Source organism: Mastigoproctus giganteus, chromosome 10, assembly GCF_048544385.1.
Source record: "Mastigoproctus giganteus isolate SK-2022 chromosome 10, ASM4854438v1, whole genome shotgun sequence".
NCBI lineage: Eukaryota > Metazoa > Arthropoda > Arachnida > Uropygi > Thelyphonidae > Mastigoproctus > Mastigoproctus giganteus.
In genome coordinates this window covers 107512092-107536911 of record NC_143584.1, presented here as the reverse complement: position 1 = coordinate 107536911, position 24820 = coordinate 107512092, and the positions used below count along the sequence as shown (strand labels likewise).

Genomic DNA, 24820 nt, shown 5'->3' with positions numbered 1-24820 from the left:
TCTGGAACAACCTTCCTTCCTAATAAATATCTTCTCAACTTCCAACCCAAGCATGGTACTAAGTACTATAGGTTCTAATACCTCTTGTGTTTGTGGTTTTTGTAAAAAAAAAAAAAGAAAAAGAAAAAAAAGATCACCGAGTCATAAACAGCTGCCTATCTTCAAAGGTTCAAGTTAGACGATCCAAACAAATGCCACCTGCAACAGAAATGATTTCTATAAAGAAAATTTCCTTAAATTCTATATTCATAGAATTCAGTGCTGATATCCCTTTTCTAAATCAAAAAAATTATTATTATTATTATTATCATTATTATTAAGAGGGTTATATCCAATATAAGTAGAAAAGTGTTTAAATGAGAATGTTACAGGCATAAAAAAATGTTCTTCATAGGATTGACCACAGGGATCAGAAGAAATGAGAATTTTAAAAGTGGTTGGTGCTATAAATAGGGGTGTTATAATGGGAACTCTGTGTGTGCATGTGTGTTTTGAAATTTAATTATTTTTCTTGCAATTGATTGAATTTTGTTTATTTTTAGTTTGAAATAAAGTTTTCGTACACAAAAGTTATGATACATACAAATAAAGTTATCATACATAAAAAAAAAAATTCAATGGCATTTAAATAAAAATTTATTTTTATAGATCAATATTTTCACCTTATAATCAAATTTTTAAAATTACTCCTCAAACAAATTTAAAAAATCATTTTATTATTAATTATACTTACCCATAATTACAGCTGAGAGCAATACTTTTAAGAACCAATTTAGCTGTATGTGCTATTGCTGTGCATGAATTTCCTGCTTTCTCAAGTATAGGATAAAGGAAATCCATTAGCATAATTCTGAATTCTATACCAAGTACCTAATGAATGCACAGTTAAAAAATAATTAGTATGCAAAAACTAGACAGAAATATATGCACTGAACATTATATAAATTTAAATATCAAAGGTTTCAGTAAATGATACAAGCTGGTTAGTTTTTTTCTTATTTAAAGCTATTATGTCATGCACATTTTAAGCTGATAAAAAGGAGGCCTCACTTGAAATTTTTTACTTGTGAATTTTAGTGTTTTCATCTAATTTTATTATATTAGTTTCTAACAGGTTTTACTAGTGTATTTTGTATTTCATCCTTTGTTTTTTTGAATTTTATTTTTCATAAGTGCTGATTCCTACAAAGAATTCAATATGGATGCAGGAAGCTGTCATAGAAGCTACTGACCTTAGACATCAATTAAAAAAAAAAAAAAAAGTGCTAATTCTCAGAATGCAAAGAACGCCCATCAAGGAGTGCAGGAAAGTTACTTGGCCATTAAGTCCCAATTTATGTTTTTAAGCACTGATGGAAAAACACATAAATGCATAAAACCACATGGAGGACTAGAACCAATGTGTTGTATATTGATTGTACAGACTACAAGAGGAGGTGTAATGGTGTGAAGCACGCTTTTGTTATATGTCCTTGGTCCTTAATCACACTAGAAGGCATTCAGAATTCCAGAACATATCTGAACGTCATTGCAGATCAGATATATATATGGCTATATTGCATGTTTACCCCTAGAGAGAGAGAGAGAGAGAGAGAGAGAGAGACAGGGATATGTTAGAGATAACAAAGCAACCACCACAATACCACCACAATGCAAAGCGTGTACTGTGTCACGTGTAAAAAACTGATTTGGGAAATACAAGGAATACTTCCAAGCATCTGCCCTGGCCAACTCAATCCGATTGGGCTTTTGCAGGATGAAATGGAAATACATGATTGTCAGAACAATCTTGTACAAATTTTGCTCCAAGCATTCTTAGTTTTAACATTAGCATTAGAAGAGGCATACGATGCAAGAAAACAAGCTTATGAAGTATAAGCAAAAAAAAAAAAAAAAAAAAAAACCTCCCATTTCACTCCTCCATTCATTCCAAATGCCTGTCCAGCTCAGCCTTAAATTTATTTAGGCTATCAACTTTCACAACAAAAGACGGAAGTCTGTTCCGCAAATCAACCACCCACTGGCTAAAGGCAAACTTCTGCACATCTATTCTAAAACTGTCTTTCCTCAGTTTGAATCTATGCCCCCTCAGGTTCTTAATCTGAGGAAGAATCCCTTTAGTATTCAGCTTGCTCAACCCGTTCAAGGCCTTATACACCTCAATCAGATCACCTCGCAGGTGCCTACTCTCCAGGCACTGAACCTTGCAGACCTTAAGCGTTTCTTGGTAAGACCACCCCTTTGTTCCCCTCACCAATCGTGTTGCCCTTCTTTGCACTCGTTCTAACAACTCTACATCCTTCCTAAAATGAGGCTACTATACCTGTACACAGTACTCAAGGTGTGGCCTGACTACTGCCTTATACAAAGGGATAATCACCTCCTTGTGTCTGCTAACAAAATTCCTATATATCATTGACAAAACTCTATGACCTGCTCTGGCACAGCCCATCTGTACTGCTCAGAGAACTTCTGAAATGTCTGACTGCACAATTACCCTCGGGTCTTTTTCATTTTCCACCTCCCTGAGTGTAGTACCACAGAGTTGGTACATTTCCCTGGGTTACTGCTACCCATATGCAGTACTTTGCACTTGTCAATGTTAAACTTCAGTTGCCAATTCTCAGCCCATCTGCCTAACTTTTCTAGATACTGTTGCAGTAGCATACTGTCTTTAGTGTCATTAACAAGCCTGCCAACCTTTGTATCATCTACAAACTTGGACATTAATCCTGATATACCTTCACCAATATCACTGATGAATACACAAAACAACAATGGGCCCAGTACCAAACCGTGGGGAACTCCGCTAATAACATTTGTTCAGGAAGAGCAGTGTCCATTGATTACCACCCTCTGTCGTCTCCCACTCAACCATCTCTTTATCCAATGTAGCAACTTATCCTTAATGCCACGCCTCTCCAATTTGTACAGCAGTCTTCCATGTGCAACAGTATCAAAAGCTTTCTTGAAATCCAAGTATATAAAATCAAAATTATTTTTGACATTAAGTTCCTTTGTGACCACATCATAGTATCCAATCAAATTGGTCAGACAAGAAATCCCTTTAACAAACCCATGGTGTGTCTTACTTGTTACTGCAGTCTTGTCTAGATGATCCAGAAATGCTTCTTTAACCAGTGACTCAATTATTTTCCCCGCAAGTTAAACTAACAGGTGGCGCCTCCGTAGCCAGGTGGGCAGGAGCAGCAGTGCGTAGCACACGCTTCTTGATAGACTGGGGTTCGAGCCCGTGACTACCAAATACGGAGGATGCGGAAAGGTCAGGGAATGACCACCGCATATCCCGGAGCAATATGGCCCTAGTTGCTAATGCTCCTAAAAACCAAATAACAAACAAACAAACTAACAGGTCTATAGTTACTCGTGCCAACTTTTGAACCCCCTTTGTGAATTGGCGATACATTTCACATCTCCAGTCCATGGGGACCTCCCCTGAGTCCAAAGGGTTTCCTTACTTCCTTTAATATAACTGGATAGAATCCGTCCACCCCCATGTGCTTTCCTTATGTTTAACTTCAACAATTTCTCCTCCACTTTGCTCTCCGTTATTACAAAATCACTTAGATCCCTGCCTCGAGAGCATCAACAAATATTCTTGCGCCCTTTCTATTTAAGTGTACCCTCCTTGTAGAAGCAGTCTCTCCTGTCAACAAGCACATACTAGGCTGAAAAAATTCTACCCCTTGAGCCTTGCACAGTCTCTCCAGGATCAAACTGATCAACAAGGCTCTCATCATATACTCCTTCCTATCGTGTCTGGGCAAAATTGCAGACACTTTCACATTGAACCCTAACTTATGACTTTTTTCAACGTTGACCTGTACTTGTTGAGTAAATCTGCAGATCTCTTATTCTTAATGTCATTAATTCCAACGTGTACATCAATATCATCTTTTGTGCTCTTAAAAGATGATATCTGCTCTACAACATCGTCAACTTTTTCCCCTGGCAGACATACCCTGGTCCTGTTCCACCTATCCTTCTTGCATAGTATATTCCTCGTCTCCCTGACAATAGAGTCACCAACAATAACTAGTTCCTTTGGGACCAGCGCATTCTGCCTTGGAGATTGCCTCTCTGTTGTCCAATGCACAGGAGTCAGCTCTACTGTTGAGCTGGGCAGCTTAGAGTATGATGGGCCCCTCGTATTTCGAGGGCATTTACCCTACACCTCAAGCTCTCACAGGCGCCCATTAGAACACTGAGTTGGGGCCTAATTTCTTGACATTCTAGGCACGTAGCACACACAAAAAACATCCTCCTTGGCTAGATCATGTCTCGTTTTAGAAAGTTCAGCAAACATTTCATATTTCGCACATTTTTTGAGATTGCGATGCATTGCAGAATTGCCCCCATCGTTTTTCCCCTGAGTCACAGCACTCTTGCTAGTCTGTGTTCTTTGCTTTGCAGCTCTAGTCTGGGTCATGATTTCCATTTAAATGCAGTTTAATTAACAATGGAATTTAATAAGATTAATAAATATTTTTGATTAATTGATAATACTAACAGATTCCTAATCCAGTCTTCATATTATGTTATCTAGTTTTACATTATACCTTACGCTATAAGTTCGAGATATATACGTTGTGCTATTTCTTATCGATTACAATATGGCGGGTAGTTGAACGATATTGATGCTAACACCATGAGTCGTAAAAATTACTACTTAAATTCAAAATAAGAAGGTAACAAACGCTAATAAACCGATTTAATATCTCTGTAAAACTATTTTGTTACATGAATGGCACAGTATTCTTTGTGTCACTTTCCAACACCTTATTGATCCCATGAAATATACAGCAATGAATCAAACCAACAACACTTCAACACACTATTAACTTATGGTAACAAGAAGCTAGTCAAGGAGTGTATGTGCTGTAGCTAAAACAGAACACAAGAGGTTATAAAATAAGAATAACAAACACTATTTTTCAGGTGGTAAGATTTTACAGCAGCATAATCTCAAGAACTTTTAGCATTAGCAGTGGCACATGATGCAAGGAAGCAAGCTTATCCAGCAGCAGCCGAGAAAAAAAAAAAAAAAAAAAAACATTCCTATTTCACTGATCCATTCATTCCAAATTCTTATCTAATTCTGCCTTGAATTTATTTAGGCTAACAACTACCACAACAATAGATGGAAGTTTGTTCCAGCAATCAACTACCCTCTGGCTAAAGGCAAACTTCCGCACATCTATTCTACAACTGTCTTTCGTCACTTTGAATCCATACCCCCTCAGGTTTGTAATCTGAGTAAGAAGAAGAATCCCATCAGCATTGAGCTGCTCAATCCATTGAAGGCTGTATACACGTAAATTAGATCAGTATGAATTCTGTTGTAATACCAAAGAACTGTGTATGATACTGTTGAAAATTTCACAGCCAGATAACTGTTTACTGATGAAGCCACATTCCATCTCAGTGGTGAAGTGAATCGATGCATCATTCATATATGGGGGAAGAGTCAGAAACACATGAAACTGTGGAATATGAATGGGACAGTCAAAAGTAAACATTTTTCTGTGCAATATCCATGTAAAAGATTTGTGAGGCCTTCTTTTTTGCAGAAGACACCATGAATGGCATTTCCTACCTTGATCTGCCGATTTAGTGGTTGCTACCACAGTTGACACAAGACTGAAACAATATAATTTTGCAACAAGATGAGGTTCCACTACATCAGCATTAGCACTAGTAGAGGCACATGATACAAGAAAGCAACCTTATACAGTATCAGCAAAAAAAAAAAAAAAACCACCCCATTTCACAGATCCATTCATTCTAAATGCTTGTCTAGTTTAAGCTATCAACTACCCGCTGACTAAATGCAAACTTCCACACATCTCACACATCTATTCTACAACTGTCTTTCCTCAGTTTGAATCTATGCCGACTAACGTTTGTAATCTGAGCAAGAAGAAGAATCCCCTCAGGATTAAACCCACTCAATCTGTTCAAGGCCGTATACACCTCAATCAGATTGCCTCGCAGGGGCCTAGTTTCCACAAGCTGCAATTTGCAGAAAATTAAGCCTTTCTTCATAAGAGCATCCCTTTGTTCCGTTCACCAGTCTTGTTACCCTCCTCTGTATTCATTCTAGAAACTCTACATCCTTCCTGAAATGAGGCATCCAGACCTGCATGCAAGTACTCAAGGTGTGACCTGACTATTGCCTTATACAAGGGGATAATCACATTAACCCGGCTTGCAGAATTCCTGTATATCATTGACAAGACCCCATGACCTACTCTGGCAGCCTGTCTGCACTGTCAGAAACTTTCATATCTGACTGCACAATTACACCCAGGTCTCGTTCATTCTCCACTATCCTGAGTGCAACACCACCCAGCTGGTACATTTCTCTGGGGTTACTGCTACCCATATGCAGTACTTTGCATTTGTCAATGTCCAACTTCAGTTGCCACTTCTCAGCCCATCTACTCAACTTTTCCAGATCCTATTGCAGCAGCATACTATCATAACTGTCATTAACAACCCTGCCAACCTTTGTATCATCTGCAAACTTTGACATTAAGCTTGATATACCTACATCAATTTCATTGACAAATACACAAAACAACAATGGGACCAACACAGAAAACTGAGGAACATCACTAATAACATTAGTCCATGTAGAGCAGTATCCATTGATTACCACTATCTGTCTTCCCACACTCAACCATTTTTTATTATCCGTTGTAGCAACTTGCCCATAATTCCATACTGCTACAATTTACATAGTAGTCTTCCATGTACAACAGTATCAAAAGCTTTCCTTTCCAAAATTACTTTTTGTGTTCCTTTGTGACTATATCATAGAATCCAATTAAACTGTTCAGATGCTGTGTCTCAATTATTACTGCTGTCTTGTCTAGATGATTCTGCAATGCTACTTTAACCAGTGAATCCATTATTTTCCCTGCAACAGAAGTCAAACTAACAGGTCTGTAATTACTCTTGTCACCCTTTGATCCCCTTTTGTGAATTGGAGATACATTTGCACTTCTCCAGTCCGTGTGGACTCCCACGAATCCAAGGATGCTCTCATAAATATATGGCTAATGTTTTGCTTACTTTCTTTGCCACCTCTTTTTAACATAACTGGATAGATCCCATCTATCCCCAGGTGCCTTTCTTATGTTTAATTCAACAGTTTCTTCTCCACTTTGCTCTCAGTTATTACAAAATCATTTAACTCCCTGTTAGAAGTTGATAAATATCTAGCCCTCTCTCCCTTGAATAACTCCTTTTGTGTGAATGTAGATGCAAAATACTCATTTAGTTCGGCAGCAATCTGATAATGATCATCTAATGTCAAACCACTGATATCAAGAGGACTAATCTGAGTCACCCCCTTCGTTTTGGAATATATATAAGTAAAGAAGTCTTTGCTGTTTTTCTTTGCATCCTTTGCCAAAGATTTTTCATAATCTGCCTTTGTTTGCATAACCTCCTTTGTGACTTGATTACAGTAGCTTGTATCCACCATAGGCTTCTGCTTTGCCTGACAATTTATGTGCATTTTTCTTCTCTGCCACGAGTCTCATTAGTTCATCTGACATCCATTTGGGCCTAAACCTAGAGCAGTATTTCTTAGTTGGAACAAAAAGCCTAGTAGCTTCTAAAATTACTTCCTTGAATGCTTCCCTTCTAGAATTTGCTGTTGGTAACATCATTAGTTGATCCCACTGTATAGAACCTAAAAAATCTCTGAGACCACTGTAGTCACCTTTACGAAAGCAAAAACCCTACCCTTTACCCCTGAGGGGCTCACACCTGGTGAGTATGGGCTTGGCACACCCAGGGTACTGAGCTGGATATCATCATTCTTCTCTTTCTTGGTGATTCCCTTCTACTCTCTCTCTCTCTCTCTCTCGGGGTTATTCATAATTTTTTTTTATTTTTTTTATTTTATTTGGCTGGTGCAGCATAAGACGCAGGCTTCCTGCACTATACAGCTAATAATAATAAAAAAAAGTAAATCCCACATCAGTAAACTGTGATCACTTCCACCTAGTGGTTTTTTTATCTGTAAATTTTTAATGCATGATTAATCACTGGTGATAATCAGATCAAGAGTTTTACTCTCTCTTGTTGCCTCTCTAACATGCTGTTGTAGAAAACAATCATCCAATAAATCCGCAAAAGTCTTGCTAGAGTGTGCAAGTGACCAACCACAAATACCGGTCAATATCTGAGAAATTAAAATACCGCAATATAAGACACTGATTTACTGGCCCACTTTATTTCTCTGTACATTGTTTATTATACTCATCAGAGCCATTAGGCCTAAAACAAACTCCTACCCTCATTTTTGCTTTCCCGGTACTTATGTCACACCAAACTGACTCAACATTGCACTGTCCATTTTTCAACTAGATGCACTTCCCTATATTTTGTGTGTTTCTTAACTAACAGCATAACCCCTCCTTCCTTCCTTCCTATCCTGTCTATTCTTTCTGTACACATTGTACTCACCAAATTCCAATTCTGCCTCTCTTATATCTGAGTGGCACAATGTCTCTGATATCCCAACAATATCCAACCAGCACTTCAAACTCATCAAATTTATGTACTATACTCCTAGCATTGGTATACATGCAAGTATACAAGCACCTGTTCTTACTCTTAGTTACTCTAACACAGCCCATGTATTTACTTGTTTCATGATTCCCAGAATTTTCTGAAATCCCCAGCAACAGGCTTTACAGGTTGCTGCTCATTATAATAGAAGCAGTGCAAGAATCATTTCTGCCTCTGCCTGTGGCTACTGTTAATCATTAATATGTGAATCCTCGCAAGCTAGCAGTTTTTCGACACACCTAACGTTGCCTTGATAGCATCAGCAAATATTCTTGCATTCTTTCTATTTAAGTGTATCCCACCCCTGTAGAAGCTATCTCTCCTGTTAACAAGCACAGACCACACTGAGAAATTCTACACCATGTGCCTTGCACAATCTCTCCAGGGCCAAATTGATTGACAAGGCTCTCATCATATACTTCCTCCTTTCGTGTCTGGGCAGGATTGCAGACACTTGAATTTGAAAGTGTCTGCAATTCTGCCCAGACACGCTAGGAGGGAGTATATGATGAGAGCCTTGTCGATCAATTCGGCCCTGGAAAGATTGTGCAAGGCTCAAGGGATAGAATTTTTTTCAGCTTGGTCTGTACTTGTTAACAGGAGAGACTGCTTCTACAGGGATGGGATACACTTAAATAGAAAGGGTGCAAGAATATTTGCTGATGCTATCGAGGCAGTGTTAGGTGGGTCGGAAAACTGATAGCTTGGGGGAATACAAGGACTAATAGTTTATATTAGTTTAACAGTAGCCGTAGGCAGAGGTGAAGGTGATTCTTGCAGAACTTCTATTAGAATAAGTAGCGACCTGGAGCGAGGGGTGTTGGGGGTTTCAGGGACAGATGGCAGTCATCCTGAAATAGGTGAGTATATGGGATGTGTTAGGGTAACTAGGAATAGGAGCTTGTATGCTTGCATGTATACTATACCAATGCTAGAAGTATAGTAAATAAATTTGATGAATTTGAAGTGTTGGTCAAGACATCAAAGGCAGATATTATTGGGATAGCAGAGACGTGGTGTCACACAGATATAAGGAATGCAGAAATGAAATTTGGGGAGTACAATGTGTACGGAAAGGATAGACAGGATAGAAATCGAGGAGGTGTTATGCTGTTAATTAAGAAAAACATAAAATCAAAAGAAGTGCACCCAGTTGATATAGATGAACAGTGCACTGTTGAGTCAGTTTGGTGTGACATAAGCACTGCGAAAGCAAAAATAAGAGTAGGAGTGTGTTATAGGAATAATTATTCGAATGAGTACAATGAACAATTTTACAGAGAAATAGAGTGGGCCAGTAAATCAGAATGTCTTATAATGGGGGATTTTAACTTCCCAGAAATTGACTGGAACTTGTGGGTTGGTCACTCACACAGTAGTCAGAATTTTGTGGATTTATTGGATGATTGTTTTCGGCAGCAGCATGTTCGAGAGGCAACCAGAGAGAGTAATACTCTTGATCTGGTTATCAGCAGTGATCACTCGTGTATTAGGAATTTGCAGATAAAGGAACCACTAGGTGGCAGTGATCACAGTGTACTGATGTGGGATTTACTTAAAGATATAATTACCATCAGGGGTAAAGGAAAGGGTTTTTGCTTCCGTAAAGGTGAGAACAGTGGTCTCAGAAAGTTTTTAAATTCTGTACAGTGGGATCAACTGACGATGTTACCAAGTGGGAAGTAAATTCTAAGTGGGAAGCATTCAAGGAATTAATCGTGGAAGCTACTAAAAGTTTCATACCTATTAAGAAATATTGTTCAAGGTTTAGGCCTAAATCGTTATCAAATGAACTAATGAGACTCATAACAGAGAAGCAAAATGCATGGGATGCATATAAATTATCAAGCGACTCAGAAGACTATGGCAGATATAAGCTAGTCTGTAATCAGGTCACAAAGGAGGTTAGGCAGGCGAAGGCAGATTACGAGAAATCTTTGGCAAAAGATGCTAAGAAAAACAGCAAGGATTTCTTTACTTATATAAACTCTAAAGGGAAGGGGGATGAATCTGATTGGTCCACTTGATATCGATGGATCAACTGTTGATGATCCTGCCCAGATAGCAAACAAACTGAATGAGTATTTTGCATCTACATTCACACACGAGGAGTTATTAAGGTTTGGAAATGGCAGAAGGTTAACAAATTGTAGCAGGATACTTAATGATTTTGTAATAACTGAGAGCAAAGTGGAGGAGAAATTGCTGAAGTTAAACATAAGAAAAGCAACTGGGGTGGATGGGATCTATCCAGTTATATTAAAGGAGGCGGCAAAGCAACTAAGAAAACACTTGGCCATAATTATGAGAGCATCCTTGGACTCAGAGGAGGTTCCCATGGACTGGAGATGTGCAAATGTATCCCCAATTTACAAAGGGGGATCGAAGGGTGACACGAGTAATTACAGACCAGTTAGTTTAACTTCTGTTCCGGGTAAAATAATGGAGTCACTGGTTAACGATGCATTGCAGGATCATCTAGACAAGACTGCAGCAATAATTCAGACACAGCATGGGTTTGTTAAGGGAAAGTTTTGTCGGACAAATTTGATAGGATATTATGATGTGGTTACATAGGAACTGGATGCAAAAAATAATTTTGATATCATCTATTTGGATTTCAGGAAAGTTGAAACTGTTGCACATGAAAGACTATTGTACAAACTGGAGCAGAATGGTATTAAGGGTAAGTTGCTACAATGTATAAAAGGATGGTTAAGTGGGAGAAGACAGAGGGTGGTAATCAATGGGTGCTGCCCTTCGTGGACTAATGTTATTAGTGGAGTCACACAGGGTTTGGTAGGCGCCTCTGTAGCCAGGTGGGAAGGAGCAGCAGTGCGTAGCACACGCTTCTTGATTAGACCGGGGTTCGAGCCCGTCACCACCAAATACGGAGGATGCGGAAAGGCCAAGAGAATGACCACCGCATATTCCCGGAGCAATATGGCCTTAGTTGCTAATGCTCCTAAAAACCAAACTAAACAAACAAAACAAACAGGGTTTGGTGTTGGGTCCACTGTTGTTTTGTATATTTATCAATGATATTGATGAAGGTATATCAGGCTTAATGTCGAAGTTTGCAGATGATGATATAAAGGTTGGCAGGGTTGTTAATGACAGTAATGGCAGTGTGCTACTGCAACAGGATCTAGATAATTTGGGCAGATGGGCTAAGAAGTGGCAACTGAAGTTTAACCTTGACAAATGCAAAGTACTGCATATGGATAGAGGTAACCCCAGAGAAATGTACCAACTGTGTGGTACTACACTTAAGGTGGTAGAAAATGAAAAAGCGGGAGTAATTGTGCAGGCAGATATGAAGTTTTCTGAGCAATGCAGACAGGCTGCCAGGGCAGGTCATAGGGTTTTGTCAATGATATATAGGAATTTTGCTAGTAGGGAAAAGGAGGTGATCATCCCTCTGTATAAGGCAATGGTCAGGCCATGCCTTGAGCACTGCGTACAGGTCTGGGGGCCTCATTTTAGGAAGGATGTAGATATACTTGAACGTGTACAGAGAAGGGTAACAAGATTGGTGAGGGGAATGAAGGGATCCTCTTACCAAGAGAGGGGCTTAAGTTCTGCAAATTGCAGTGGCTGGAGACTAGGCACCTACGCGGTGATCTGATTGAGGTATATAAGGCCTTGAATGGGTTGAGCACGCTGAATTCTGATGGGATCTTTCCACTTGTTCAGATTACGAACCTAAGTGGGCATAAATTCAAATTAAGAAAAGACAGATGTAGAATAGATGTGTGGAAATTTGCCTTTAGCCAGCAGGTGGTTAATTGCTGGAACAAACTTCTATCTGTCGTTGTGGAAGTTGATAGGTTGAATAAATTTAAGGAGGAACTGGACAGGCATTTGGCGAGAATGGTGTGATTTTTATTTATTTATTTTTTTTTGGCTGATGCTGCATAAGTTCCTACACATGCTTTCTTGCATCACATGCCACTTCTACTACTACTACTACTTAAGTTTAACCCTAACTCATGACTTTTTTTCGACATTGACCTGTACTTGCGTAGTAAATCCACAGATCTCCTACACTTAATGTCATTAGTGCCAACGTGTACAACAATATCACCTTATGTGTCCTTTAAACCAGGTTAAAAGATGATATCTGCTCTACGCCATCAACTTTTGCCCCTGGCAGACACCCTGGTCCTATTCCACTTATCCTTTTTGCATAACATGTTTCCCTGACAATTGAATCACCAACAATAACTAGCTCCTGTGGGACCAGCACATTCTGCCCTGAAGTTTGCTGCTGTGTTTCCTGGTGCATAAGAGTGAGATCTGGTGCTGAGTTGGGCAGCTGAGAATTTGATGGGCCTTCATTTTAATTCCTTTGAGGGCACCCACCTGACTCTTCAAGCTCTTATAGATGCCCATCAGAACACTGAGTTGGTGCTTAATTTCTTCACATTCTCTGCACCTTGCACCCAAGATGACATCCTCCATGGCTAGATCATGTCCTGTTCAAGAGAGAGAAAACACGTTGCATCTTGCACATTTTTTTAGACTGTGATGCATTGGAGAATCATCCCCTACAGTTCTCCCCCAAACCACAGCACTTTCGCTACTTTGCACAAGTTGCTTTTTTACTCTAGTCTGGGGCATGATTTCTGTTTAAATACAATTTAATTAAACAATAAAAATTAAAAGGATTTATAAATTTAATTGATTAATTGCCACTTTAATGACTTTAGTGACATTTGCCTGAGATCTCAGTAATGCAAATTCAGTTATATAAATTAAAAGAAAAAACAAAAACAATAAATAAATAAATAATATAAAATAAAAACCTTTTAAAGCAAGACTAATTTATAAGCTGGAAAACTTTACCCCTGGCTTGAAGTTGTGAAAGGTGTTTGCACTGCGTGTGCCTGCAATAAATGCCTGTGATGTATGCAATAAAGAGTTCTTAAACTTTTTGTATTAAAATTCACACTGAAGTATTATGCTAAACTGACAAGCTCTCACCAATTAAGTTGGTGAGAACTTGCCTATTTACCTAATTATGTTCAAATCAAAAACAGAGTTCCTTCTGAGAGAAGGAATATGCCACCGAAATTTCACCCTATATTTGTTTAATACAGGGTCAATAAAAAAGGAAGAGAGTTTAGTTTAAACTGCATACATTTTCAAATACACAATGTATAAGAATGACTTTGGTCTCAACAGCTTAGAAGTGGAAGAACATCAACAACCAGTGGTAACTACTCGAATCACTGTTTGACATGATGGCATATAAACCAGAAGAATGCGTGTTTACAATGAGCAAATTTATTTTATTCAACTAGAAATACATAAAAAGTACAGAATAATTTCCTCAGAAAATTGTTCCACAAGAAATTCAATAGCAGATAGGGTCTAAAGCAGGTCAATGATGTGAAGGTTGGTCCCTAAGATTCAAAATAAGGGTGCTGTGATTGACTGACAATAAGAAAGGCACTGGCAGTGAAAGAAAAGAGAAGAGAGCAGTGAGGTCAGTGAACAATGCTGAATATGTGAACGGAAAAGTTATATAGAGTCATTCCAAATCCAATGACAGATGATCCAAATGTGATATTTGTTTTTATGAAACATCTCTCACAATATCTGAATATGCCATGAGAACTGAGTAACAAAAGATGTGGCAAAGTTTCTGTTTAGGATTTAAATTTTCCACCAATACAGACAATGCATGATAAAAAGTAAAAGTAAAGTGCAGCCATTATCAACCCACTGCAGGATGGAAGCCTCCTCAACAATTCATGCTGAGGGAAATGGACCATAATCTGCCACGCTGGTCCAGTGCGGGTTGGCAGATCGACCGTATTCAGCAGTCAGGGGCTTGAACCCCGGTCTACTCAAGGAGCATGTGCTACTGCACTCTCGCTCCTGCCCACTCGGCTACGGAGGCCTCAATGCATGATACACCATAAGAACTGGCACACTATGATCAAAGTAGCATATAAGGTGAGCCATAAGTAGTAAATATCAAAAATCTGCCAAAACTTTGTTTTTAAATAGAGTATTTTTTTTTTTTTTTTTGCTATAGCATATTCAATAGAATTTTAAAAATCATTTTTTAGTTGCTGACATGCATTCCATATACTGAGATCACACACTGAATTGCAAAGTTAAATTTCTAGTCATATCTGAAAACAACACTTATGGCAAAGCAACAAAACTTGCTGTATACTGTTCTCTAATAATTCAAGTTTACAGGTTTCCTGGCATGCACTTTCTTTGGTCCATAAGCTAAGTTGAAGTTGAAAGGGTCTGCTCAATAAGGCAAGATTTTCAGTCAGTCAGTTGGTAATAAAAATTCCAACCAGAAGTGGTAATAGGGGGTGGCGTTTCCACATTAACTCCACCTTCTGTCTGAAAATCGCCCCCCCCCCCCCCGCTACACACACAAATCCAAAGCAGCCTTTATAGACAGTGCAATAAGAGCTAGGATATCAGTAGTTAGGGGCTGGTATGATCTTGTGGTAAGGAAACTAATGCTATAATGATTAAATCTTTTTATTTTAATCATAAACTTTAAACAAAATCATTAAGAAAAAAAGTCTGCATAATTTAATGAAAAATTGGTAAAGGTTGGAAAGAATGTACAAGGGATCCTCATTATCCAAGGATAATTGTTTCCAGAAAATTCCACTTAAAATGGGGCCCAATTTTTGTACTGTTTATTATTTAACTAAAACTAAATGCAACTAGGCTTGTTATGTTATTTGGTTTTTTGGAGCATTAGCAACTAAGGCCATATCGCTCCGGGATATGCGGTGGTCATTCCCTGACCTTTCCGCATCTTCCGTATTTGGTGGTGACGGGCTCGAACCCCTGTATAATCAAGAAGCGTGTGCTATGCACTGCTGCTCCTTCCCACCTGGCTACGGAGGCGCCCGCAACTAGGCATAATATTTTAAGAGTTTAAGATTCTATATCTATAAAATATCGGTGTAGATACACTATTGACAACCCTTAAAGAAAAACTATGGTAGTAGTGTGAAAAGCATCATTTCATCCATATCTCATGTTGTGCTCATCCTTCACAATGAGTTGCCCATGTATTGCATTACCTCAAATAAGTAATGCTTCACTAATAGAGAAGACTATTGTTACTTATTCTTGGTGGGTGCCACCTAGATGGCACCATTTCAAAGGCAGTCGGTTTTTCATTGGAGGGTGGGCAGGTACCCTGGTATTGAAAGTGAAGCATTATTTATTCGAAGTAGTGCAATACATGGGCAACTCATTGTGAAGGATGAGTAGATATGGTATATCTACACCGATATTATATATTGTAGTAATGTTTATTATGTACTTTTACATAGTAAAAAATGGATGAAGGAACTGAAAAATGAGAAAATTATTTTATTAGACATTTTTTTATTATAATATGTTACACAATGTAAGGTTACGTAAAGTTTATTGAAGTTACACTATTTTTCAGATGTATGAATAAAGAATGAATTCAGAGTTGTTAATGTTTTTTTTTGTCGTATTTTTTCAGATAAAATTGTGCCGTAACATTTAGTTATGTCTTTAACTTCGCACTTAACATTTTTTGCATGAAGATCGTTCTCACAAAAAATATTCAAGTGCTTGGTCAATTTTCTCAAGGAAAAAGCTTTAATTCTTTAATTTTCAAATCCTCGTAACTGTGGGGACTTGGATAATGAATACTCGGATACCAGGGATCCCATGTATTTATAATACTGAAGAGGAAGTATGGATAGCAAAGTTAAACATTCAGGGATATCAGCATTTGCCTTTTTACATGGTAATTTGGTGAAAGATAGTCAAAATCAAAAGATAATCTGTTTCAAAGAAATGAAGCCAGAAATGAATGTCTCACTGAATTCAAAAAGTTTTACCTAAGAAAAAAAGAATGAATAACAAAGAAACAATTTCCTCAGTATATTTTCTCAGATTATAAAAAAATTTATCATATCCCATAGGATTATTCAAAATTTATTTTTTTCTGATGAGGCCTGAAAACTCAGACAAGTGTTAAAGACATTTAAAAGTTTCTTTTTTAAGTAAGTCTTACCTGTGATCTGATATAACTAGACTTGGCTTGTCTAATAAGCCAAGATATGAACAGTGGTTAAGAGGTATGCTGTTTTAGATATAATAATTTAATTAACCATTATTTCAAAACTATTATTTTGTGAACTACTGCGGTAAAATTGTTATTTATAAAATTTATATGAATGTAAATTTAATTTGTTCTAATGTGATCCAGCAGTGATCCTGAAATGTCACCTATTATAAGTTTAATGTAATAAGATCAAAAGCACTTAATAAATCAACTAACTCTATATTATTCAAGTGTTAAAAGAGCAGTTCATTACAAAAATTAATCTTACCTGTGAGAATTTAGCAATACCTTCTAATAATAAGCAAGACAGCAGAATATTGCCATTCAGCTTTTGTGATGACAGACATCCATCAGACGCTTTATATGAATTCAGGCAAACAAGATTTCTGTTGTGTTCAGAAGGCATGATTTCATTATCCCATAAGTCTCTGGAGAGATACTCTTCCAGAAGGATTCTAGTAAATACAACAGAGAGAGAGAGAGAGAGAGAAAGAAATTTGAAAGCATAAAAGCATTGCATTCATTAAAAACAACAAACATATTACTTATACTGCTACAATCTGAACACATAATCTGAATCAGCCATCATTGAATACTGCCAAATGTAATAGTTAATGAAAAGTGATGCAGCTGATAATAAAATTGTAACAGAAATGGAAAACAATGAATTGGCATTAGTAGAGGCATATGATGCAAGAAAGCAAGCTTATGCAGCATCACCCAAAAAAAAAAAAAAACTTCCACTTCACCCCTCCGTTCGTTCGAAATACCTGTCCAGCTGAGGCTTAAATTCATTTAGGCTATCAACTTCCACAACAAGGGATGGAAGTCTGTTCCACCAACCAACTACCCGCTGGCTAAAGGCAAATTTCAGCACATCTATCCTACATCTGTCTTTCCTCAATTTGAATTTATGCCTTCTCAGGTGATTATGCTGAGCAAGAGGCAGTATCCCATCAGCATTGAGCATGCTCAAGCCATTCAAGGCTTTGTACACCTCTATCAGATCACCTCGCCGGTGCCTAGTCTCCAGACACTGTAATTTGCAAAACTTAAGGCTTTCTTCGTAACAGCAATCCGTTCCGTTCACTAACCTTGTTGCCCTTCTCTGTACTTGTTCCAGCAGCTCTACATCCTTCTTGAAATGAGGCCTCCAGACCTGTATACAGTACTCAAGGTGTGGCCTGACCATTGCCTTATACAAGGGAATAATCACCTCCCTATCCTTACTAGAAAAATTCCTGTATATCATTGATAAGACACCATGAGCTACTCTTGCAGCCCATCTGCACTGCTCAGAGAACTTCATATCCGCCTGCACAATTACCCCCAGGTCCATTTCATTCTCTACCACTGTCAGTGTAGCACCACAGTGTTGATACGTTGCTCTGGGGTTGCTGTTTCCCATATGTAGTACTTTACATTTGTCAAAGGTAAACTTCATTTGCCACCTCTCAGCCCATCTGCTCAACCTTTCCAGATCCTGTTGCAGCAGCATAACTTCAGAAGTCCTTAACAACCCTGCCCAACTCTGTATCTTCTGAAAACTCGGACATTAAGCTTGATATACCATCAATATTATTTATAAATACAGAAAACAACAATGGACCCAACACTGAACCCTGAGGGACTCCACTAATAACATTAGTCCACGATGAGTAGTGTCCATTGATTACCACTCTCTGTCTTCTGCCACTCAACCATCCCTTTATCCATAGCAACAATTTGCCACCAATGCCACACTGCTCCAATTTGTGCAGCAGTCTTCCATGTGCAACAGTATCAAAAGCCTTTCTAATATCCAAATATATAATATCAAAGTTATTCCCTGCATCCAATTCTTTTGTGACTACATCATAGTATCCAATCAAATTGGTCAGGCAAGACCTTCCCTTAACAAAACCATGCTGTGTCCGAGCTATAGCTGAAGTCTTGTCTAAATGATCCTGCAGTGCTTCTTTAACTAGTGCCTCCATTAATTTTCCTGGAACAGAAGTTAAACTCACAGGTCTATAATTACTTGTGTCAGCCTTTGTGAATTGGGGTCACATTTGCACATCTCCAGTCTGTGGGTACCTCCCCTGAGTCCAAGGAAGCTCTCATAATTATGGCTAAGGGTTTGCTTACTTCCTTTGCTGCCTCCTTTAATATAACTGGATAGATCCCATCCACCCCGGGTGCCTTTCTTGTGTTTATCTTCCACAGTTTCTCCTCCACTTTACTCTCAGTTATTACAAGATTCTCTAGTTTACTGCCACAGTTGAATACACCTCTGGCATTCCCCTCACTGAATAACTCCTCATGTGTGAATGTCGATGTAAAATATTCATTCAGTTTGTTAGCTACCTGAGCAGGATCATCAACATTTGACCCATCGATATCGAGTGGACCAATCTGATTCATCCCCTTCCTTCTAGAGTTTACATAAGTAAAGAACTCTTTGCTGTTTTCCTTTGCATCCTTTGCCAAAGATTTCTCGTAATCTGCCTTCACCTGCCTAACCTCCTTTGTAACTTGGTTACAGATCAACTTATATCTATCATAGACTTCTGCACGTGTTAATTTGTATGTATCCCATACATTTATCTTCTCTGCCATATGTCTCATTAGTTCATCTGACATCCACTTAGGCCTAAACCTTGAACAATATTTCTTAGTTGGTATGTAAAGCCTAGTAGCTTCCAAGATAAGTTCTTTGAATGCTTCCCATTTTGAATTTGCTGTTGGTAACATCATCAGTTGGTCCCACTGTATAGAATTTAAATACTGTCTCAGTACATCGTAGTCGCCTTTACGAAAGCAATAACCCTTCCCTTTACACCTGATGGTAGTTACCTCCTTGAGTAAATCCCACTTCAGCACACTGTGATCACTGCCACCTAGTGGTTCATTTACCTGCAGATTCTTAATGCATGAAGAATAGAATAGAATAAAATAGAATCTTTAATTGCAGCAATGATAGACATACATTTAGTCCCGTCACGGCATGGTGGTGCCAGGGGTTAACAAAACATTTGATTATCACTACTGATAATCAAATCAAGAGTATTACTCCCTCTAGTTGCCTCCCGAACATGCTGACGTAGAAAACAATCATCCAATAAATCCACAAAAGCCTTGCTAGTGTGTGAGTGACCAGCCCCCAAATTCCAGTCAATATCTGGGAAATTAAAATCCCCCATTATAAGACTCTCCGATTTACTGGCCCACTCTATTTCCCCGTACAGTTTCTTATTATACTCATCAGAGTCATTAGGCCTATAGCACACTCCTACACTCAATTTTGATCTCCCAATGCTTATGTCGCACCAAACTGACTCGACACTGCACTGTCCAGCAATGTCGACTGGCTTCACTTCCTTGGATTTTATGTATTTCTTAATTAATAGCATAACCCCTCCTCCCTTCCTACCCTGTCTATCCTTTCTGTAGATATTGTACTCCCCAAATTCCAGTTCTGCATTACTTATATCTATATGACACCATGTCTCTGATATCCCAACAATATCCATCTTTGATGCTTTGAGCAATACCTCAAATTCATCAAATTTATTTACCAAACTCCTAGCATTGGTGTACACGCAAGTATACATGCACCTGTTCTTTTTCTTAGCTACCCTAACACAATCCATGTGTTTACTTGTACCCAAATGATTCCCAGTCATCTCTGAAATATCCTGCACCTTACTTTCCAGGCTGCTCATTCCAATAGAAGCAGTGCAAGAATCGCTTTCACCTCTGCCAGTGGCTACTGTTAATCTATTAGTCCTTGTATCCCCCCAATCTAGCAGTTTTTCGTCCCACCTAACACTGCCTCGATAGCATCAGCAAACATTCTTGCACCCTTTCTATTTAAGTGTATCTCATCCCTATAGAAGTAGTCTCTCGTGTTAACAAGCACAGACCAGGCTGAAAAAAATTCTACCCCTTGAGCCTTGCACAATCTTTCCAGGGCCGAATTGATCGACAGAGCTCTCATCATATACTCCCTCCTATCGTGTCTGGGCAGAATTGCAGACACTTTCAAATTCAACCCTAACTCACTGCTTTTTTTCAACAGTGACCTCTACTTGTTAAGTAATTCAGCCGGTCTCCTACTCTTAATATCATTAGTGCCGTGTACAACTATATCACCTTTTGTGCCCTTAAAAGATGATATCCACTCTATAACATCATCAACCTCTGCCCCTGGCAGACATACCCTGGTCCTGTTCCACCTATCCTTTTTACAAAGCATGTTTCCCGTTTCCCTGACAATAGAGTCACCAGCAACTACTAGTTCCTTTGGGACCAGCGCATTCTGCCTTGAGGGTTGCCGCTGTGTTGCGTGATGACCAAGTGCAAGCTCTGGCATTGGTGTGGGCAGCTGAGAGCTTGATGGGCCCCTCACTTTTAATCCTTCGAGGGCATCCACCCTGTCCTTCAAGTTCTCATATAGGCCCATAACAACGCTGAGTTGTCGCTGATTTCCTTACACTCCTTGCATCGCGCGCACACACAAAAATATTCCCCATTGCAGTATCATGTCCAGTACCCGACTGCTCCACAAACATCAAGCAAGTAGTGCATTTTAAAAGGGTGTGATTCAGAGGGCAACTGTCCCCCCCCCCCTCAGTTCTCCCCTGAGCCACAGCACTCCCATTAGCTTGAGCCTTTTGCTTTGCTGCTCTGTCTCTCTTTTTTCTCTTTCTCTCTTTTTCCATTGGTGTTCACACTGACACAACAACTTACCTTAAATCAGCTCCCTTTGGAAATTATTTAAAAGAAAGACATTATAGATCTCTTAAACAACAATGGAAATAACTGGACAGGATGATAAAAGAAATTATTAAAAATTAGTCAATCACGGGCATGAATTCAGAGTAATACAAAAAAAAATGAATGATTATCAAAATGAATTTATACTTTTCATAAATTTAAAGTGAAATCACAATGCAAGTTTTAGTATGAATAGCAGTTTTTGCATTCCACACAACGTAACAATGGCTTTTTTTGCAGGTTTTGCTCCCTTGATCACATGCATCTTCTACTGCTGCTGACAAAGCATGCCAAGTTATTGTTGATGTTTAGGCACAATAGATTGGTTTTAGAGATAACTGAAGCCATATTGCACCGCTGTATATTACGTTTGTGGATGTGTGTGTTTAGGGGTTAAAATTGCATGTTGTGAAGGTGGAAAAACCCAGAAATAACTTAAGGCAGAAGCAGCAGGGAAAATCGTCCACCTTCTTCCTGAGATTGGCTAACTTGTGCTGCTACTGACGAAGCCTTAATAAATTCTTCCATTCTGTGACTGGACTCCAACACAGACATCTCCAAACAAGTGATAACTGGCAAAACCACTACATTGTCATTACAGAGGATTACCGAGAAGGAATATGTCAGATACACACAGCTTCTTGGATGACACCCTCTTATGTAAGATGGCTGTTAACATAGTGATTAAGCTAGTATCTCATTTTCTAACTTTCTTATTGATTTTATTTAATTAAGATTTTGTATATACATAAGATATTCCTGCTTGCCATCAGAAGAGATGTATAAAATCATTGAAAAAGCAGAGTTTCTGTGAAGTTATCCTTGGTAATAAATAACTTTTTTACTTCCAAGAAAATTGCATTATTAATTTAAATTAGCTCTAACCAGAATTCTGAATTGTTGGTACATGTACCTTTAGGGCAGTGTTTCTCAACCTTTTCATTGTTTGGGCACACTTTTAAAGATTCTAAAATTTTGTGGCACACGACAATCACTATTATACTCATATATATTATATATACATATATATAATATATATTAATATTAGCACTAGTAGAGGCACAGGATGCAAGAAAGCAAGCTCATAAGCTTGCTTTCTTGCATCCTGTGCAGCATCAGCCAAAAAGAAAAAAAAAAAAAAAAAAAAAACCCTCCCATTTCACCCATCCATTAGTTCCAAATGCCCGTCCAGCTCAGCCTTAAATTTATTTAGGCTATTAACTTCCACAACAAAAGATGGAAGTCTGTTCCACCAATCAACTACCTGCTGGCTAAAGGCAAATTTCCGGACATCTATTCTACAACTGTCTTTCCTAAATTTGAATCTGTGCCCCCTCAGGTTCTTAATCTGAGCAAGAGGAAGAATTCCATCAGCATTCAGCTTGCTCAATCCATTCAAAGCTGTATAGACCTCAATCAGATCACCTTGCATGTGCATACTCTCCAGATGCTTCAATTTGCAGAACTTCAGCCTTTCTTGGTAAGAGCATCCCTTTATTCTCCTCAGCAATCTTGTTGCCCTTCTTTGTACTCGTTCTAGCAGCTCTACATCCTTCCTAAAATGAGGCCTCTAGACATGTACACAGTACGCTAGGTGTGGCCTGACCATTGTCTTGTATAACGGGATAATCACCTCCCTGTCCCTACTAGCAAAATTCCTATATATCATTGACAAGACTCCATGACCTGCCCTAGCAGCCCATCTGCACTGCTCAGCAAACTTCATATTTGACTAAACAATTACCCCAAGGTCTTTTTCACTTTCCACTTCCCTGGGTGTAGTACCACACAGTTGGTATGTTTCTTTTCGGTTACTGCTACCCATATGCAGTACTTTGGATTTGTCAATGTTAAACTTCAGTTGCCACTTCTCAGCCCACTTTCCCAACTTATCTAGATCTAGTTGGAGTAGCATAATGTCTTTACTGTCGTTAACAACCCTGCCAACCTTTGTATCATCTGCAAACTTAGACATTAAACCTGATATACCTTCATCAATATCATTGATAAATACACAAAACAACAATGGGCCCAACACTGAACCCTGGGGAATTCCACTAACAACATTTGTCCATGAAGAGCAGTGTCCATTGATTACTACTCTCTGTCGTCTCCCACTCAACCATCCCTTTATCCACTGTAGCAACTTACCCTTAATGCCATACCTCTCCAATTTGTGCAGCAGTCTTCCATGTGCAACAGTATCAAAAGCTTTCCTGAAATCCAAGTATATGATATCAAAATTATTTTTGGCATTCAGTTCCTTTGTGACCACATCATAGTATCCAATCAAATTGGTCAGACAAGACCTCCCTTTAACAAACTCATGCTGTGTCTTAACTATTACTGTAGTCTTGTCTAGATGATCCTGCAATGCTTCTTTAACCAGTGACTCCATTATTATTTTCCCCAGAAAACAAGTTAAACTAACAATTCTATAGTTACCTGTCACCTTTAGAACTTTCTTTGTGAATTGGTGATACATTTGCACACCTCCAGTCCATGGGAAACCTCTGAGTCCAAGGAAGCTCTCATAATTATGGCTGAAGAGTTTGCTTACTTCCTTTGCTGCCTCCTTTAATATAAGTGGATGGATCCTGTCCACTCCAGGTGCCTTGTTTTATGTTTAACTTCAACAATTTCTCCTCCACTTTTCTCACAGTTAGTACAAAATCACTTAGCTCAATGTTAGAGTTTGATAAACTTCTGGCATTCCCCTCATTGAATAACTCCTCATGTGTGAATGTAGATGCAAAATAATCATTCAGTTTATCAGCTACCTGAGCAAGACCATCAACAGTCAACTGATCTATGTTAAGTGGTCCAATCTGATTCATCCCTTTCCTTCTAAAGTTTATGTAAGTAAAGAACTCTGCTGTTTTTCTTTTCCAAGGATTTCTCGTAATCTGCCTTTGCCTGCATAACCACCTTTGTAACTTGCTTACAGACCAGTTTATATCTACCATAGGCTTCTGTGTCACCTGACACTTTATATGCATCCCATACATTTTTCTTCTCTCCCACGAGCCTCATTAGTACATCTGACATCCATTTAGGCCTAAACCTTGTACAGTATTTCTTAGTTGGAATGAAAATCCTAGTCTCCTCCAAAATTAAGTCCCTGAAGGCTTCCTTTATTTGTCAGAGTCAACACAGCTAAATGCACCTATTGAAAAGCAACAACACGTACAATCACTGCATCTGTTTTTCCCTTCAAGTAAAATAGTTTACATTCATTTCAGAATGTACACCAAGGACATGGAACATCTTACTCATTGAGGAAAAAGTAGCTAATTAAGAAAAATTTAAATTTAAAAATCTTCAAATCTAAACACCAATACTTAATCCAATTTAAAC

General features: G+C 38.5%; 1 protein-coding gene across 2 annotated transcripts in view; it reads right to left on the bottom strand.

The window, feature by feature from the left end:
• The window catches only part of Tti1 (Telo2 interacting protein 1), a 600292-nt gene that overhangs the window by 203597 nt on the left and 371875 nt on the right, over positions 1-24820 (bottom strand). For both annotated transcript variants that reach the window (XR_016547507.1, XM_090382195.1), the window contains exons 13-14: positions 16974-17160; positions 734-870 (exon numbers count right to left, since the gene is read on the bottom strand). Coding sequence is in view for 1 of the 2 variants with exons in the window: in XM_090382195.1 (XP_090238321.1) it covers positions 734-870; positions 16974-17160 (324 nt within the window). In the remaining variant the exon portion in view is untranslated. The remainder of the gene's footprint in view (positions 1-733; positions 871-16973; positions 17161-24820) is intronic.